The 21,421-nt window shown below is 35.1% G+C and overlaps 1 protein-coding gene across 2 annotated transcripts in view; it reads left to right on the top strand.

Annotated features, from left to right (window-relative positions):
* Positions 1-21,421, top strand: part of LOC131162546 (uncharacterized) — a 49,593-nt gene that overhangs the window by 18,930 nt on the left and 9,242 nt on the right. For both annotated transcript variants that reach the window (XM_058119148.1, XM_058119157.1), the window contains one exon: positions 6,210-6,293. In XM_058119148.1, the coding sequence (XP_057975131.1) occupies positions 6,210-6,293 (84 nt within the window). The remainder of the gene's footprint in view (positions 1-6,209; positions 6,294-21,421) is intronic.

Raw genomic sequence — 21,421 nt, 5'->3', positions numbered from 1 at the left:
AAGTCACTAGGCTGTAGTAATTCACATCTTGGGATATCTTAAAGGTGCACTTGGGAGAGGTCTCTTATATAAGGATTGAGGTCGCACTCATATTCAAGGATACACTGATGTAGATTGGGCCGGGTCACCTTCCTACAGAAGATCCACAATTAGATACCGTATCTTTGTTGGTGGAAATTTGGTTTCTTTGAGTAAGAAACAAATTGGGGTGACCAGGTCAAGTGTTGAGTCAGAGTATAGGGTCATGGCTCACACTACATGTGAACTTGTTTGGCTGAAGAACATATTGGAAGAATTGGGTTTTCCACATTCTTAGTCTACGGAGCTGATGTGCGATAATCAAGTTTCCATTCATATTGCCTCCTACTCGGTCTTACATGAGCAGAGGAAACACATTGAAGTTGATTGCCACTTTGTTTGCAAGAAACTTTTGCAGAAGCTCATTACCACGACTCATTTGAAGTCTGATTTGCAGATTGCTGATTTATTTACTAAATCATTGGAGGGTGCTCATGTTAAAATCATTTGTAACAAGCTTAAGGGGTTGTGTTGATGGTTATCTTAGTCATTAGCATTGTTAGTGTGTAAGTGTTATGTTAACAAGTGAGAGTTAGAAAGGGTGTTATGTTCATTGGTATGCACTTTGACATATATTATAAATAGAGAGAGAGACCTATCGTTGTGATCAGGTCTTCCATTTTACCCAGTTATTCAACAATCCTCAACAAATCTTCTTTGATTATTGCCATTAAAAGTTTTAAACTAAAATTTGAAGATATCTTGTGGCACATTTTTTGGAAACATATTTGAATTTATATATTCAAAATATATCAACGGAAAAAACATAATATTCTTAATATTACTATAGATCACCTTCGTAATGATTTGGATTTTACCCTATTTCGGGAGGGCATTAGTTGGAGGCAGAAGTCTAGGGTCAAGCGGCTGAAGGAGGGGGATTTTATACCAAATTGTTTCATAGGGTGGGCAATGGGAGAAGGAGGAGAAGTTTTATTAGAGAACCTGAGTTAGACTTAAGAGGCATGGCGCGTGAGTTTAAACTTATTGGTGAGGAGATTATAGACTTTAAATAGGAGTCTGTAAACTGAGAGTTTTGACCACAAGCTAATCCTAGAGGGCTTCGATTGATGTCCTATTGCTGTGTCCTTGCTATTTTGTTGGAGTGACCTTTTGATATTGGGGAAGGTGTGTTTGAGATGGAAAGAGATAAGGCTCCAAGCCTAGATGGCTTTACCATAGCTTTCTTTCAGGAGAGTTAGGAGGTGATTCGGGAGGATATTATGTAGTTCTTTAATAAATTTCATTGAAATGGGTGGTGGGGAAGAGTGCTTACTCTACTTTTATTACCCTTATTCCTAAGAAGGAGCAGTCTAGGAAAGTGGAAGACTCTTGGCCAATCAGCTTAGTTACTGTCTTTATAAAATTTTGGCTAATATTTTTGTTTAAAAGATTGAGATATTATGGGGTACAGTTACTTTGGAACACTTGAATTTTATTAAGGATAGGAAAATTTTAGATGTTGTTTTGGTTGATAATGAAATGATGGAGGATACAAGCAGGGGAGGGATCGAGTCTTATTTAAGTTGGATTTTGAAACTCCTGAAAGCTTGCCCTTTTGAAAAGTCCATAACCAACACACCATAGTGAGGCCAAGTACTAAATTTTTTTCCCAAGCCAACATCTAATTTAATTTTTTCCTAGAAGATATCTGAGTATTACTTTCCATCCATATTCCCCATAAAACCGCAAAAAAAAAAAAATCAACACTACCATAAAGTTGTTGTATCCTTCCTTCTACCAAAGCCTACAAACCATATATCTAGTAAGTCTTACACCAAAGGAGGACATACCCAACTCTCTCCTATAATACCAAAAATCATATTCCGAATCCTCTAAGTAAATTCACTTTGCAAAAGAAGATGGAAGACCTAACCCCAATGATAGCTCTCTCCTGCTATATATAATATATGTCAAGCACAATTCTATTAAATCTTGATATACATTGTTGGCTCACAACCTAATAGCTTAAGCTTTTAGGTGAAGTGGTAATCTAACATGGCATCAGAGCTGGTTACTAGTAGGTCTTAGGGTCTAGTCTTGTTGCATGTGTTTATTATGTAGTGTTTAAAACATTATTATATTATTTGTAGTGGGTGGTCTCTATCGTGTGTTTATCTTTCCACGTGTTGTCGTGCTGCACATGTGGGGGAGTGTTAAAGATTCATATATATTCTTGGTCCACAACCAAATAGCTTAAGCTTTTAGGTAAAGTGGTAATCTAACAGCTACCTTAGCTGATTGTACTATTTTAGATTGGGCTTTTCGTTATTTGGGTCTCCCTCTTGGTGGAAATCCGAACTCTTCTACTTTTTGGGAACTGATGGTGGACAAAGTGTGTGGTAGATTGGAAGGTTGGAAGAAGGTTTATTTATCTTTAGAAGATCATGAGAGATATTTTTTGGTCAGGTATTGAGAAAGAAGAGAGATCATCTAGTTAGTTGGGAAAAGTTTAGGAGATCTAAATAGGAGTGAGGTTTGGGCCTCGGAAACTCGGTGTCTGAAAACATTTGGCTAGTTTGTAAATGGTTATGGAGATTCCCCTAAGAGGTTGATTCCTTATGGCAGGTGGTTATTAAAAGCAAGTATGGATTGCATAGGAATGGTTGGGATATAGGGCTAGTGGCAGTGTTTCTTATGCTAGCCCTTAGAAATTTATTTCTCAGGTTGCTCGTTTCTTCTACCCTCTTGTTATCATGTTGGGAATGAAATCATTTTTGGTTTTGGGAAGATGTTTGGGTGGTCAGGTTTTGTTGGAATCTTTGTTTCCTCATCTTTTCAGATTGTCTTTCTTGCATGATGCTTTCATAAATGCTTTTTATTGTTTTGAAATCGCGCGCGGGGGGGGGGGGGGGGGGGGGGGTGGTTTTTATTTTTTATTTTTATAAATCTCAAAGAGAGAAAGGTTGAGGATGTGATCATGATGTTGCAAGTGCTGGATTCTTTTGTTCCTCGACTTGGTAATGATTTGAGGATTCGGATTGGGGATTCTTCTGGTTGTTTCCACAAAATATTTTCTTTCACAATAGTTGAAAAGGCCAAGCCCTTCTTAGTTTCCCTTAAACCATTTTATTTGAGAAGGCTTAAGGTTCCTTTCAAGTTCAGGGCTTTATGTGGACTTTGGATTTTAATAGGCTTAGCACCAATGATTTGTTGTAGACAAGGAGATCTTAGAAAGCCATAAATCCAGATATTTGTATCATTTGTTTGGGGGGCCAGTGAGATCAACAACCATTTTTTTCTCCATTGTTAGGTGGCTTCGCTGCTTTGGGTTGTTCTTTACTCAGTTTTTTAGGAGACTTTGTTGCTGTCCCAGATTGTTGACGGTATCTTGCTAGTGCAGTATGGAGGCTTTGGGAGGAGTAAGAGGGGAATAATTTTATAAAGATGTGCAGTTTTTGGCATTTTTTGGACTTTGTGAACTGAAAGGAATGGAATGATTTTCAATGGAAAAATAGATTCCTCACATTTTCTTTGGGATAGAGTTACTTTCCTGGCTTCTTTTTTGGCTTACCCTTATTGGAAAAGGCCTTTAATGTAATTGTTTTTGTTTCTTCTCTTTGTTTTTAGGAGGATATCTTATCCTCCTTTCTCAGTAATTTTCTCCCATCTTTATTAATGCATTTTTTTTTTTTTCAAAAAAACACCTATCAATGTCCTGACAATGTCCTAAGTGAATTGATTTATAAAGAAGCTAGATCAAACAAGTTATAGTCATAACATGAATAATTAATCATAAGCCTCTTGATAAAAATAATCTATACAACAACAATAGACCAAGCCTTAAGTCCCACTAGGTGGGTCAGCTACATTAATCCTTTTTGGCCAATTTACGCAATCATGGGCAATTTCTTTTGACAAATTCAGGCTTATTAAATCCTTACTCACTAACCCATTCCAAATTTGATCTGCTCCTACAACTTCTATAGTCCCTTATAGTAACTAGTTCACTCATCTTCACAGGTGCACAATTTGGCCTATATTGCATATGTCCAAACCATCTAAGCTGCTCCTCCCTGATCTTATCTTCTATAATAGCTACACCTAACTTACCGCCAACATGTTTGTTCTTTATTTTGTCTTTTAATGTTACACCACTTATTCACCTTAACATTCTCATTTCGGCCACTTTTACTATTTGGACAGGTTCCTAGTTGCCCAACATTATGATCCATATAGCATAGCTGATCTTATAGTTATACTATAGAATTTCCCTTTTTAATTTTAAGGGTATTCTACGATCATGCCTAAAGCACAACAATTTTACCCAATCTGCTTTTTAATGCCATGTATTACATCTTCAATTTCTCTTTCAGCTTGCATAATAAAAACAAGGCACTGAAATCTACTAGTGCTATTAATTTCTTAACTACAAAGTTTGATCTTTTTTTCTTTCCAATATTCATCCTACTATGACAAGAATTACATTTCATATCTTCTGTCTTATTTCCACTTATCATAAATCCTCTAGATTATGAAGCTTCTCTCAATAATTCTAACTTAGATTATATTCCCCCTCCATTTTCATCAATCAAGACAATATCATCTACAAACAATATGCACCATGGAACCTCATTTTTTATACTACTAGTAAGTTCATCCCTCACTAGTGCAAAAAGATAGGAGCTTAAAGCACATCCTTGATGTACACCTATTGTGATTGGAATCTCCACTTGTAGTCCAAACTCTAGGCATTACTCCATCTGTAGCCCATAATAAACTAGTTTCAAAAAATGAAAATTTATCAAGGATAATAATTCAATTTTAAATATTGACCCAATGTCTTGTTGTTGTTAAAAACATTATGTGGGGCTGAAACCACTTCTCTCTAGTACTAACTCATTTGATTAAATAATAAACAAGTTGTAAAAGATCTCAGCTCTGCAATATATGCATGCATGGGAAGCATCTCATTTTAAGGTATTATACTGTTGTGTCTTCTATTTCTCTATATATTGTTTCCATGTATTCGGGGCTGGATTGATTATGGAGACTTCAGTGTATTACAGTTTTAAATGGAATTATTGTGCATACTTTGAGGATCTTTTCGGTTTTTATGGTTTTTTCCCCCTATTTATTAAACAGCAAGAACTGTCAACCATATGAGCAGGGGACCTGTCCATTTTTTTTTTTGGCAATTCAATGTTTTGGAATTACATAATGTTTCCCATAGTTTGTGTTTCATTAGACTAGTTATAGGTAAGTGCATTGTACGTGTGACATAATTTTTATTTATTACAAATTATATTTTCTTGGGTAAGAATAATCAGCTCTTTACAAATTAGTGAATATTATGGTTAGTACAATAAGGTGCAATTGACAATAATAATTTAAGCTATAAATGAAATTCTACAACTTGTATGAGTAATCATTATATATTTTTGTTTGTAGTGAATAGGATTTTTGTAAGGTTATTGAAAATTCCTTGAATTAGAGTTGGTTTACACATATCTATGTTGAATTAAAAAAAAAAAAAAAAAGATATTAGCCACTACCTCTTGCTCAATATTATCATTACAAACAAAAAGCTTAGTCCTAAAAAAAAAAAAAAAAGAATTAACCAAATAATAAGAAAAAAATTCCTATTATATGGTTTGAACATTTCATCAATTCCGCATGTGAAGTGAGATTTCCCCAAAGTGAACTTGTGCAAAATTATTGCATAACATTTTCTTGAAATGGGTTACCAGAATTAAATCTGGAAATGTTGTTCTTCATAGACATTATTCTATCATAAAAAAGTGTGGCTGAGAACACTTCATGAAGTTAATACATGCACACACAATATTTTCATAATAGACTCATCTTTTCATCTCTGACCTGTACTGGGGGAAAAATGGGTAAGCAAACCAGGATAGATGATATAGATTTCCCGCTGGTTTGAAATAAAAATTTATTTATGTAACATTAAGGGCTTGAAACTAGTAAATTAGTATCAGGACTGCTATGCATAAATGGAGATTGACAGTTGCAACTTGGTACCTATGAATTGTATCTTTATTTAACGTACTTGTTATAATATTATTTGAAGATTTCATTTTTCTCAAAAAGCATATTTTATATTGGAGATCTGGCCTTTTCAGTTGTCATTAATCTTCTTTTATGTGCTAATCTGCATAATGCACTGACAGCGTGGCTTAGCAGGAATCAACCTAGGAAAATTTCTTATAAAGCGTGTCATTGAACTTGTGAAAAGAGATATCCCACATATTTATGTAAGTACTTCTACACTTAATTGAGCCTTATAAATTTGAGAGCTAAGTTTTTTTTTTTTTTTTTGCAATTTTTACTTGTTAGACAAACTTACTGCATGAGGCTGATAGAAATTCTAATTTTAGTTTATTCCATTATCATAGCTATTTATTTGATTCTTTTCTTACTATGCATTGGTGTTAATAAGCATTGTATGACACTAGAATATTTTTTTTATTGCTATTCCTGAACATTTCAGTGGTTATACTGCTATATTCTGTTGTAATCTCAATATTTTCATGGAGCCCAATGGGATTTGTATGGAGAAAGAGCTGACAGGCATGACCCACACAATGTTTTTCCTTTTTGATGATGAAAGAAAATATATTAAGAGAGGAGAGGAGTTTACAACTTTGAATCCCTTGCCCTCATAGTTCACCAAACACTTCAAGTTTGCTAATTCACAATACCCTTCTTTAATTTCTTCTTATCTCCGTCAAAGTGAGCTTCGTTACCTCCAGGATTGGAAAAACACAAACCCATCTCATCCATCAATTGTTGAGCTTTTAACTCCTTCCAACCATCAATCTCAACAACTGGAGTAGGCAAAAACCCTTTCATACACTGTTGCTCCTTGCCCAAGCCATCCTCCTCAATCATAAAATTGTCCCCTAAATCTTCCATTGGAGCTGGTGCCACATACAATAAGTCCCCAAGTAACACAGATGATTCAGAAATATAGCTACACTGATCTCGACTCTCATCCAAAAGCGAGCTGCTCTGGTCCGCTAATTTACTAATATCATCGATATCATTAACCGAAACGTCACCTCATTTTTTTCCTTTTGCTTGCCCTTGTTACCCTTCCCATTTGTATCTCCCTTTTGAAAACTCTCAGAATTCACAACACATAAATTACTTTCAGCATTGTTGATTACATTTTTTTCCAGAACTCCTAGAAGAATTGTCCTGCTTGTCCACCTGGAGATTACAAACCTTCTCAAAATTCCTTTCCTTACAAGAAGATTTATCCCCCTCATCAGCAGTCAACCTTTGTATGTTATCTATACCACCTTCTTGAACCTTAGTTGCAAGCCCCTTTCTCAGTTAGCACAGAGGGCAGTTTCATAATAAAGCCCTCATCCTGGCAGTAACCCTCTTGAACCAAAAGCACAGGATCACCTGTTGAGTTCCCAAGACTAACTGAGTTTCTACTATCCCTTGGTGGGGAGGTTCCCCTGCTGGATTCACCCTACCAATCCTCTTTTGTTGCACAATGGAAGGCTTGGAATCCTGCAATAAGGAGTTAAACCTGTTCTGCAAAAGGGGAAGGGCCGTCTCCATATGAGAGTTGGCTGTACCTGGCTTATATGGTCCATTTCTAAACTATGTAATGCACTCATTACCTTCTTTGTGATAAATAGAATTTGGGGCCTGGCCAGGAAGCCAATTAAGATCTAAGCTGTTATGAGCTTCAAGAGGCAACTGGGTTTTATGCAACTTCCATCGGGCTGGAAATTAGGCCAGATCACCATTAAAAGCATTTGGACTTGAGGCGCGTTTACTTGATCGGGGCAAGTCCTCAACCTTTGTCTCAATTCCAAATTGATGGTCAGGCACCACACCCCACTCCATCCCACCTTCACCACACTCCCATCCCCAACAGTAGCCACTTCTGCCATCGGAGCCAGCAATGGACGATCAAACTGCTGCTTTGCCTGCATCTGCTGCTTTATCTGTTGTTGCATTTGCTGCATCCTATGTTGCTGCTGCATTTGCTGCATCCTGTGTTGCTGCTGCATCTGCATCACTCAACCACATTTATCACAGATACTGTTCTATTAATTTAGGTGTAATCCCAAGAGAGGGGGGGGGGGGTGAATTGGGTATTTTCAAAACCTTTACTATTATTTACCACTTAATCCCTATTTCTATATTGAACAAATTAATTGCGGGGGTTTGAAACTGATTCAAATAATTATCTCAATGAATTCTATTTTACCCAATTAATTATCAAGTGCTTGTGGGGCCATTCAACATACACACATGCAAGACAAGTAATGAAATGCATTGTGGAAATTAAAGAGAGTAAAGGAAGAGAGAAGGCAAATACAGTTTTTACGAGGTTTAGCCAACCCGGCCTACGTCCACGCCTTGAGCAACCCACTCAAAGATTCCACTAAATCCCTGCTCCTTTAACCGGGACGGTGCTTCCCTTACATCCGCTGCTTACAAGAGGTACAGTTTCCTCCTCACCCGGTTCACAACCCGAACCGTGATTACAATATAAAATTTCAAATCTGCAAAACAACTCAATATTGCTTCTAACAAAGTTAGTGAGTACAATTGAAAACCTAACACATATCCATATGATGAAACTTGAAGTTCAGTATGTATGTAACGATATAATCGTTATATGAATGATATGATTCACCAAATTTCCCTTTTATCAAATCTCTCAAGATAATTATATGAGTAAATGTTTTGGAGAACTTAGAGTTCTAGTTCAACTTTCTAGTTGCACGAATACCAAATGTGATCTTATTAAAAATTTGTCTTGAATATTACAAAGATCAAGATCAATAAGCTTTATTCCAAATATTCAAAACACAATATGATCTTTGTATATGAATATGTATATATATATATATATATATATATATATATATATATATATATATATATATTTATGATATGTGTTCCAAAGATCAAAACCCAATATAATATTTTTCAGAAAATATCCCATGATAATATATATAGTTATGAACTCTATGGATATTTAATCAAGTGGTTTTGTAATATCGAAAATATCGAATCTTTAAATGAATACACACTTGAATCAAAGAATATTTGTCCAATGGCAAAACTTTTCTCAAGTAGTGATCTTGTCAAAACAATATAAAATAAGCACACTCAAGATCAATTTCTCAAATAATATTCAATAATGGATTTTGAGATGAAAAGCTCTTTGAGAATAAATATTAACAAGCAAATCGATTTAGATGAAAAGCTCTTTGAGAATAAATATTAACAAGAAAATCGATTTACCAAACCTCAATACCAAGTTGAATGCACAACGATTTCTAGAATGCCTTTTGAAAATCAATGTAGCCTTAGCTCAGATTTGATGTATAAGCTTTGAAATCCTAAGCAAAAATTTCAGCAGTGTGTTCAAAATTCTCCCAAGTTGTGCCAAACGTTCAATTCACTCAATTGTATGCAAAAAGTTCTTTTTCTTAGGGGCACTAGGGTTTAGATTTTGATTATATAGATAACCTTGCCCTTAGGATGAGTCTTAACCGTTGGATCAACTTGATTAAGAAATAACTCTTGTGTTCTCTCATTAAAAATTAAAATTTTAACTTTCCTACAAGTTTAGACGACTAAGAGTTAAGGGTCAGACAACTGAAGTTCCTTAGAGCTTCGAAAAATTAACTTGGACACAGGGTCAGACGTCTGAAGTTGGGGTTCAGACTTCTGAAGTTGCGGGTTTAGACGACTAAAGTCAGGGTTTAGTCTTCTGGTATGCTTCTGCCTGTTTATGTGTTTCTCCAATAATTCTTTAGACGACTGAACTTAATCTTCGATCTTTTGAAGAAATTCTTCAAAAGGCTAAGCTTAAACTTCGGTTTTCAGAAGTTCCATTTTCAGACGACTGAGCGTACACTTCAATCTTCTGAAGTTGACACTTCAGTCTTCTGGTCAGGGAGTTCGGTCTTTTGAACAGACCATTTCTGGCTTTTTCTTTTAGTTTCAAAAATTTGCTTTTGCACTCTTTCTTTGCTCTTTTATAAAATATTTTTTGGGGTTTTAAAATATCTCTAAGTCCATAAATATCCCCTACATATGATCATGAGATGCATGAGTCCTAAGGTCAGTCTATGGTATATTTTGAGCTTCAAATTAAATTATATGAAATATGTAAATACATTTAGTTCTAAATACCCATTCCCATGGCGATCTTGAACTTGTTGCTTGCATCTTCATTCTTCTACTCTTTTAGTTCGATGTAATTTGCCAAGATGTATATACTTTAGTCTTCATGGCTTACATGACTTTCTAGCCTTCCGTGCATGCTAAATATTGTTTTTGTTCACAATCTCAATGCACAGATCAAATACCAAGTGATTTGTCATTATTAAAACAAGATTGGACTCACAGAGTCAACAATCTCCCCCTTTTTGATGATAACAAATACACGAGCAAAAATATAGAATGGGTTATGCCTAACAAGGCTCCCCCTCAAATAATACACCAAATATTCAGCAAATGAAATATGCTTATGCTCATACACAATTAGTTTTGCCAACCATTTTTGCCCATTTTTGTTATAGCTTGATTCTTCTCCCCCTTTTGACATCAACAAAAAGGTGTATAATAATACATGAGTGAACATAACCTGATATTCTTCTCCCCTTTTGAATCTTAAATTTTTAACCTTATTTAACCATCAGATTTTAAAAATTATACTATGAAATGTGTCTCCCTGTGTTAATTCAATTTACTTCACCCCTTTGCCAATGTAGAAAGCTGTGTTGTTGAATGTAAATTGCAATGTGAACATACATAGTGTATCAAATTTCATAGACATGGATAAGCAAACACAGTCACTAAAGTTTAAAGATTATGTGAGGATTAAGATGTGTAAGTCAATATGCTCTTATCATGATATGAGTTTAATGTCAAATGTGAACAAATGTGATACCAAATGGGAACAAATGAGCCGAATTTGAAATTTTTAACCAATTGTGAATAGTAAGTGATGTTGCTCCCCCTGAATTATGTCATCTAATATAATTCTAGGCAACCTCTCGATTATGCATCAGGCCTAATTCATGCCTAATTTGGATAAACCTATCCTCCGCAAGTAGTTTCGTGAATATGTCTACCCATTGTTCATCTGTGCATACAAACTCAAGTGTCACATCTCCTTTTTGCACATGATCACGAAGAAAATGATATCTTATTTCTATATGTTTAGTTCGTGAATGTAATATAGGATTCTTTGAGATGTTTATTGAACTCGTATTGTCGCATCTTATAGATATTGTGTCATAGCTTAATCCAAAATCCGTTAATTGTTGCTTCATGTATAGTGTTTGAGCACAACAACTTCCTGCCGCCACGTATTCTACCTCGGCTGTGGAAAGAGCTACTGAATTTTGCTTCTTGGAAAACCAAGAGACTAACGAATGTCCTAAGAAATGACATGTATCACTCGTGCTCTTCCTATCCACTTTACTACCAACAAAATTAGCATCTGAATAGCTAATAATCTCAAAAGATGTATACTTAGGATACCATAACCCAAGTTCCACAGTTCCTATCAGGTATCTAAGTATTCGTTTGACAGCTAACAAATGTGACTCTTTTGGTGCAACCTGAAATCTTGTGCACAAATATACGCTAAACATTATGTCAGGTCTGCTGGCAGTCAGATAAAGTAAGCTACTGATCATTCCACAATAGAGCTTGACATCTACTGGTATACCTTGTTCATCTTTGTCTAATTTCAAAGAAGAGCTCATTGGTGTTCCTAGTATTTTTCCATCTTCCATATTAAACTTTTTGAGTAGATCTCTAATGTACTTTGATTGACTTGTAAAGATTCCGTGTTTCGCTTATTTGATCTGAAGTCCTAGGAAGAAATTTAGTTCACCCATCATGCTCATCTTAAATTCATTTTGCATAGTGCTAGCAAACTCATTGCACGAGTCTTTATTTGTAGTTCCAAATATGATATCATCTACATATACTTGAACTAGGAGCATGTCATCTTTCTTAGACTTTATGAAAAGTGTTGTGTCTATCCTCCCTCTGATAAATCCATTGTCTAGTAGAAAGCCACTTAGTCTCTCACATGGTTTTAAATAACGGCCGTTACGTAGCGTAACGGCCGATATGTAACGGAAATCAGAGGGCCCGAAACCGATACGGGCCGATAATGCGGTTCGGAAAAAATTCACGGCCGTAACGGCCGTTACGGAGGCATAACGGCACGTAACGGCCGATACTCCAACGTTACATGTCGTAACGTCCGTTACGGACCGTTACATGGCCGACAGGTAGCATATTCGCTGAAGGGCAGCAAGCAGCAGCGCTCCTTTCCCCCTCTCCCCAGTCCCCACACCCGTCTGCCATTCAAAGGGTAAAAAGGAAAGTTACAACTGACCTTGAAAATTTGTTGGCCTTCGGCAATAAGAAGGCTTCGAAGCCTGAGAGTGAGCACACCGAGGCTACCGAGCAGATCTACTCAGAATTGCAGACTTGTAGTTCCAGGCTTCCAGTTCCAGCAACTTGGCGAGTCACCGGCGACGGCGAAAGGTCTGCAGCAGCTCCGCCAGTCGTCGCAGTCGGCACCTTCCTCCACTAGTCGTCGCAGTCGCCACCAGCCAGCCTCTCGATTTCAGCTTCGGAGGCTCGGAGCTTGGAGTCATCGCTGCTTTGTGCTTCGCTCCTTCGACTCTTCGAGGCTCCTCCGAGTTCCCTCGAATCCCTCCCCTCTCTCGGTCTGACTCGACTACCAGGCCTCAGCGTATGAGACACTCTAACACCCACAGCACTTTTCATTATGTTTTTTTTTTTTTAATTATATTTTGTTGTACCACAGCCCTTTTCATTCTGTTTATTTTTTTAAATTATATTTTGTTGTAAAATAGGTTTGTTAAATTGAATTAAAAAAAAAGTAATTTAATAGAGTAAAAAATTAGAAATCATTAATAATTATGTAAAATAAAATTTTCTTAATTTATAAATATTTTAATTGTATTATATTTTTTGAAAGATAATTATGAAAATTAATTCCATGACATAGCAAGCAATTATTAATATTATATAATTAATATTTTTTAAGGTTAGTAAATAATTAATATTTACCAATAATAATTGAAGCCTTTTTTATAATAATATTTGAATATCAATAATCCACTACTGCATTCACCATCTAAACAAAGCATTAAAATAATGTATGTACACAAGACATCCATGTGATGGCATTTTATATTATCTAGGCTTAATTGAGCTCTATTTTTCACCATTCTTAAAGAATTCCAAGGAATACTCTGCACAATTATTATAATATTTAGTCTTAGGATTTGCCAAACTTATAGAAATAAAATTAATTCATGGCACCAATTGGCTAACATACTATTTATGTCAGCTGGACAAAGTGGTCATTTTGATAAAGAAGATATCATATTCACTCCCATCTATTGAAAAAATATTAAATAATATTCATATTATAAAAGAAAAAAAATTAAATAACATCTGTCACCCATTTTATGTTACATGTGTATCTACTTGCCATTTCTTGAGTAGGGTGACCCTGTTTATTAATATTTTTTAAGTTTTAAAACATCATTTTGACCTTAAATTTAAAATTAGGTAAAATAAATGTTTACATCTATTTTTTGTTTTTAGTTATCAAATAAAGTAAAAATTAATAACTTAATAAAAAAAAATTAACCTAATAGTTAATACGTTAATAAATTTGATTTTTACTAATTACTACTGGAATTTGTAGAAAAATTTAATTTTAATCCATATATTGAGAAAATGCTTAAAAAATTAAATAGTCAATTTGTAATGTATGGATCTCTATTTGTGATGCTATGATGTATATCAAAGTAGAGCAAAAATCTTTTTCACCTGTTAATTTCTTATAGTTATAAATGAAAATAAAATCAAGCTATAAAAAATAATGAAAATATCATTTTAAAGATAAAGGAATATATATTTTTTGTAATAAAATATCTAATATTTTATAATTTTGTTTATTTAAATATAAAAATAATAAACATTACTTATTATTTTTAATCAAATATTATACTTATTTTTACGTAATAAGTATTTAAAATTAGGACTATTTAGTACTTATTATTTAATATTTACTAAATTACTAATTATATTATTCTTGTCATTGTAGGAAGGTTGTAACTTTATATTTTCTTTATGTTTTGTGTAGAGATCATCAAATTAAGTCTATCAATATGTCACGTGATAGAGGAAATGAAAACTTACCTAGTGAGGATATTGGATGGCATTTTGGTACTGCGGTAGACGGTAATAGACATGTTATTATGTGTAAGTTATGTGGGAAGATAATCAAAGGGGGCATTACACGCTTGAAACAATACTTGGCACATAAAAAGGGTCAAGTAGCTGGATGCTCAAATGTGACCACACAAGTAAGAGAACAAATGATGAAACATCTACAACAGTATGTTGAGAAGGAAAGAAATAAACAAAAAAGGCAAGAAGAAGCAGAAGCCCAAATTAGAGGAGATTTTGAGAATTTGAGCGATGAAGAAGACTTGGAAGAAGAAAGTATGAGATTTGCTCGACAAGAAAGCATGCGATCACAACAACAATGGGAAGAGAGACAAAGATTTCGAGTAAGAACAACTGGAAGGGGTAATATTTATGAAGAGGGAGGTGGCTCTGGCAGTGGTGCTACCAGTGGTTTCAATAGAGCAGGAGTTCGATCTTATAGTGGTCGAGAAGCTGGAGGTAGTGGACGACAATGGATCAATCCTGATGCCCCTGAAGCTAAACTAAAGGCAATGGATCCTATTTTAGAAAGAAGCAAGAGTGCGAAACAACCAAAACTCAACACAAAGTTACTGAAAGGTTTAAGAAGTAAATTAGGAAAAGCGGTTGGAAAATTCCTAATTTATAATCGGATTCCAGCGGATGTAGCTGACTCTCCATTTATACAGCCTATGCTTGATATTGCTGCAGAGGTTGGAAAGGGGGTGAAGGGTCCATCACCCTATGAGATATCTGAAATTTATTTGGAGCAAGAGTATCAAGAAATGAAAAATTATATAGCTTCTTTTGCTGGAATTTGGAAGGAAAGAGGTGTAACACTTATGTGTGATGGTTGGTCAGGACCAACCAGAAAACACATTATAAACTTTTTAGTTTATTGCGATAGAGGCACCGTGTTTCATAAATCAGTTGATGCCTCTGATGTGCCAAGCAGAACAGCTGAATATTATTTCAGGTAATTTTCTAATTTTAATTGTATATGCAAATAGTATTATGGACTTGCATGTTTTTAATTAAATAGTAGTAATTATTGAATCTATAATTTGATTTCAGATTAATGGATGAGGTGGTTGAAGAAATTGGAGAGGAGAATGTTGTCCAAGTAGTGACTGATAATGAAGCTACAATGAAGGCAGGAGGAAAATTATTAATGCAGAAGAGGCCCAATCTCTATTGGACAGCATGTGCAGCTTATTGCATAGACCTTATTCTTGAAGATATTGGTAAGAAAAGTAACGTGAAGAAGGTCTTAGAAGATGCAAGAACAATAACCTCATTTATTTACAACCACACATGGACAGTGAATTTCATGAAGAAATTCACAAATCATAGAGAGTTACTTCGCCCTGCCATCACTCGATTTGCCACAAATTTCATTGCTTTGGAGACTATTGTCAGGCATAAACAAGCACTAAGGGAAATGTTTACATCTGATGCTTGGAAAAACTCAAGGTTTGGAATGGCAAAATCAGGCCCAGCATATGATTCAAATAAAATTATCTTAGGCAAAGAGTTTTGGCAAAAGGCCTCTGATATAATTAAAGTGCAAGAACTCTTGGTGAAAGTTCTTAAATTGGTTGATGGTGATGAAAAACCAACCATGGGCTTCATATATGAGGCAATTGATAGGGCGAAGTTGGCCATTCAAAAAGATTGCCGGTTTTACAAAGACTATTGGAAAATTATTGACAACCGGTGGAGTTTTCAGTTGCACCAAGATTTGCACGCTGCTGGTAAGTGTAAATCAAATACAATTTCTTATTATTTTAACTTTTAAATTATGCATAGTTGCATTAGAAAACTATTGATTAATATGTTTCTAAATTTAATTGTAGGGTATTTTTTGAACCCACAATTTCTTTATGGTGCCCCACCCTCTCCTGAAGTTGCTAGAGAAGTCATGGATGGAGTTAAAAAAGTGATAACCAAGTTGGTACCCGATATAGATACTCAAATTCGGGCTATTAATCAAGTAAGTATTGGTTCCATTAAATTGAATAATGAATTGTTCTAGTATTCTGTAATACTTTCAAGAATAATTATTAATACATCTAATTAATTAATTATATTTCACAATCATCCTTTTTTAGTTGTTGCTATATCGAGATAGGCAGGAGACTTTTGGAACCCCGTTGGCTCAAAGGGCAGTGAAACAAACAAATCCTGGTAAATATGGCTATATAGCTAAATAATGGAGAATTACTCTATTTTCTCTCTTTGTATTCAAATTTGACTTTTGAAATACGCTATACTAACATAAAACTCTTTTTAATTATTCATGCAGCTGAATGGTGGATTCATTATGGTTTGTGTGCTCCTGAGCTCCAAAGAATAGCAATTAGAGTTCTTAGCTAGACCACATCAGCTTCGAATTGTGAGCATAATTGGAGCACCTTTAGCCTCATCCATACGAAAACAAGAAATAAATTAAAGTACATGAGACTACAAAAACTTGTTTTCGTATATTACAACATGAGGTTAAAGTTAAGACGTACAATGAGAAGTAGCCAACGAGAAATTGAAGAGGGTTTCAATCCTATCAATTTGGACTACATTTTCGAAGAAGATGATCCTTTAAGTCAATGGTTAGAGGAGAGAGAGACACCACTACTCGACGGTCAGGACAATTCAAATTGGTTAAATACAGAGGTTGGTGGTACTACAGAAGGAGGTGATCAACCACCAATAAACGCGCATGATGATTCAGGTTCAAGCCCTGAACGTACACAAAGTGATGACAATCTTGGTTTGAGCCCACCAAGTGATGATGATAGTAATAGTGGTGCTGGAGCTGGGGTTGGGGGGGGTGGCAGCGGTGGTGGTGGAGGCGGCGGTGTAGAATATAATTATGGATATGATACAGGGACATCATTTGGAAGGGATATATGTCCTTCTGATCCTTATGGACTACATGACATACCTGAAAATTATGACTTGGGTATTCCTCCAGGGAACCAATCTTCACAACCCAGGAGAAGGAGGAGTGCTCATGGTGACCCTAGCGATTCTACTGAAGATTCATATGGTGTGGTTCGTAGTTTTGGCGACTTTGGTTTAGATGATTCATCATCACAATCATATGGATCTCATCTAGCATATCCACATTATGCATCTCGTGACTCACATTGTTATCCCAGTGGATCAGGAATCTCAGGATCTAGTGAGTCTTCTTCTACACACTACCCAGAGTCAGCCCCTGCCCCAACTTATAGACATTATTCAGGAGAATTTTCATCACCAGTACATTTTCAAGAGCAACAACAAAATGACGCAAACTTGGGTTCATTCAACTATGTATTTCCACAAGGATGGGGAGATAATTTCCCATCCCAATCTCAAGATACAGATGCAAATTATGAAGACCCTCTACGTCATTCTTTTTGGTGGTGACATGTGTTATGTTATAAATTTGTAATATTGTATTCATGTATTTTCAACTATTTATTGATATTTGATATTAATCACTTTTTAAATTCATGTATGTGTAATGTGTATATTGAGTATTAAGTCTATTGAGTATTGATTCATTTTTAGTAACTTTATGACTTTAATTAATTGATTCTTACATTTCTACATCTTTTTCCTCATTAAAGTAATGTAAACTATAAAAAAATATGCTTTTTTTTGTAAACAGCGCACTAAAATTAATATAAAAATCATAATGCCTATTAAAAAGCATTTGTAGGTTGAATGAAAGCCTTCAAAATTCATTAAAAATCATGTATTAATGGATTTCATGCTTATTTTTTAATTTTGGCATGGTTGTGCCTGGGTGAAAAAAATTCACGACCGTTACGCCCGCTTCCCGTTACGTAACACCCGCGTCTCCCGCGACCCGCGACACCCGCGACCGTTTCGCGACGTTACCCGCGACCGCGATTTTGAACCATGGTCTCTCATACCAAGCTCTAGGAGCTTGCTTTAAATCGTACAAGGTTTTTCTTAGTCTATAAACGTGATTTGGATTCTTATGGTTTTCAAAGCTTGGGGGTTGTTCTACATATACCGCTTCATTTATGTAGCTATTTAAAAACGTGCTTTTAACATTCATTTGATATAGCTTGAAGTCCTTAAAAGCAGCATAGGCTAAAAGCATTTGAATGACTTCCATTCTATCTACAGGTGCAAAGGTTTCTTCAAAATCTATTCCTTCTTCCTGGTTATATCCCTAAGCTACTAGTCTTGCCTTATTTCTAACAACTATTCTATGTTCATCTTTCTTGTTCTTATATATCCATTTTGTTCCAGTAATTGTCTTATCCTCAGGTTTAGGAACTAATGTCCATACTTTGTTTCTCTCAAACTAGTTTAACTCTTCTTGTATGGATATCACCCATGATTCATCCTCAATTGCTTCACTCACATTCCTAGGTTTTTCTTGAGATAGAAAGGCAAAGTGACTAATCATATTCCTAAGTGAGGATCGAGTGGCTACTCCACATAATGGTTCACCTATTATTTGATCAATGGGATGATTCTTTATGTACTTCCATTCTCTAGGTAGTTCATTAATCTTATTTTCAATTTGATTAGTTGCAACTGACGGTTCCTTAATTTCATTTCTCTTTTCTGAATCATTTTTAGTGGACAGTTTTTCAAATTCCTTATTTATCTCAATTTCATCTTCATCAGTCCTTTTAGAGAAGGGATTTGACTCATCGAATACTACATGAATGGATTCTATAACGGTTAATGTTCGTTTATTATATGTTCTGTAGGCTGTACTATCTAAGGCATACCCTAGGAAGATACCTTCATCTAATTTCACATCAAACTTTCCTAAATATTCATTGTCTCTAAGCACAAAACATTTTCAGCCAAAGACATGAAAATATGATATATTTGGTCTATGACCATTCCATAATTTGTACGGAGTCTTATTTAGAGATGGTCTAATCAATACTCTATTTAGAACATAGCACGCGGTATTTACTGTCTCAGCCAAGAAGTACTTAGGTAGTTTATGTTCGTTAAGCATAGTTATGGTCATTTCTTGTATAGACCTATTCTTCCTTTCAACTACAGCATTCTGCTATGGTATTCTAGGAGCTGAAAAATTATGAGCTATTCCTAATGAATTGCAGTAGTCTTCCATACTTTATTTTTAAATTCTCTACCCCTATCACCTCGGATTTTAGTGACAGTATAACCATTTTCATTTTGAATTTTTTTACACAGATTTATGAATTGTTCACTCATTTCATCTTTGTGACCTAAAAAGAGTACCCATGTATGTCTTGAATAATCATCAACCATGACGAATGCGTATGATTTTCCTCCTAAACTCTTAGTTGGGTTTGGGCCAAGTAAATCTAAGTGTAACATTTGAAGTAGCCTAGTAGTAAAGATTACTTTCTTCTTCATCAAGCTCATTCTTGCTTGTTTTCCTAGTTGGCATGCATCACATATTTTACCTTTCACGAATTTAGTCTTAGGCAATCCCTTAATTAATTCTTCCTTAACAAGTTTAGATATTAAGTCGATGTTTGTGTGTCCTAGTCTCTTATGCCAAATCCAACTAATCTTATTTATGGTAGAAAAACAAGTGACATGTTGAGAAGTAAGATTATCAAGGCTAGTGGTGTATACATTTTCATGACGATCAGCAGTAAACAATATTTTGTTTTCAGATTTGTTCTCTATAGTGCATTTGTCATGTTCAAATGAGACTTTATAACCATTATCACATAGTTGACTTATACTCAATAAGTTATGTTACAATCCATCGACTAACAACACATTATCAATGACAAGTGAAGGTTCCTTGCCAACTTTTCCAACTCCAATGATTTTACCTTTAGAGTTATCTACAAATGTAACGAATCCTTCATCTTTGGATATGATATATGCGAATTTAGCTCCTATCATATGTCGCAAGCATCCGCTATCCATAATTCACTTGTCCTTCAAGGAGGACGATCTCAAGCACATCTGCAAGACATAATCAGATAACTACTTTTGGTACCCATATTTTTTTGGGTCCATGGGGGTTCGTACTAGATTCTCCTTTGATTTTCTAGACTTTCTTAATTTTGACATCTTTATTTTTGAAAGGACAGTCAGATTTTATGTAACCTGACTTCTTACATTTAAAACATGTAATATTTCTATGATAGTCTTTAGTTGGAACATATGATTTTGACTCTCTTACAAAATATCCCATGTAGAGATGTTTCTGTTTTAGATTCTCCTTCCCATTAAAACCAAAACCTTCCTGCTCTGGGGAATTTCTTTGAGCTCCTAGGAGTTTTTTAAAATTATTTTGACCTTCAGTAAATTTACAAATAATTTTAGATTTATCTTTCAAATTCTTTTCGAACTCCTTAATTTTCAAATCCTTGTCTTTCATAAGAGATGCATAAGATTCATTTTGGCGTTCAGCTAACTTTGAAAATTCTTTCAATTTTAATTTCAAACCATAGTTTTTCTTATTCATTTTCTCAAGCATTTTAAGGGTATACAGATAATCCTGATGCAATTCATCAAAAGAAAGCATGCTATTTTCATTTTCTGAATCACTTGAATAGTAAGATGAAGCAGAACAAAAAGATTGTACCTTGTAGTCATCGTGAGCCATCAAACATAGATTCACAATCTCGTCATCACTGAATTCAGAATCTGAACTACTGGTACTGCATGTGTCCCGGCCCACTTTTAGAGTCTTCTTCTTCTTCTTTTTCTTAGACACTTTCTTCAGCTTGGGACAATTCGACTTGATGTGTCCAAATTCTCTACAATTATAACACATGTGGGGATCATCTTTTTGCTTCCTTCTGCTTGACTCTCCCTTGTCTGCTTTTGAGCCCTTGAATTTTTTGGTGTATTTCTTGTTCTTTCTCATCAACTCTCCAAATTTCTTAGTGATGAGTGTCATGTTATCATCCGATTCTGAATCACTTCCCTCACTGGAGCAGTGAGATGATGCCTTAAGTGTTGTGACTTTCTTTGCTTTAATTTGCTCATTCTTCCTCTCATTTATTGCAAGCTTATAGGTGATGAGCAATCCAATTAGTTCATCAACAGACATCTCTTTGAGATTTCTCCCTTCTGCTATTGCAGTAGCTTTAGCTTCCCAAACTGGTGGTAATCCTCTGAGTATTTT

This window comes from Malania oleifera, chromosome 1, assembly GCF_029873635.1.
Source record: "Malania oleifera isolate guangnan ecotype guangnan chromosome 1, ASM2987363v1, whole genome shotgun sequence".
NCBI classification, from domain to species: domain Eukaryota; kingdom Viridiplantae; phylum Streptophyta; class Magnoliopsida; order Santalales; family Ximeniaceae; genus Malania; species Malania oleifera.
This window is presented reverse-complemented; position numbering and strand designations above follow the sequence as displayed.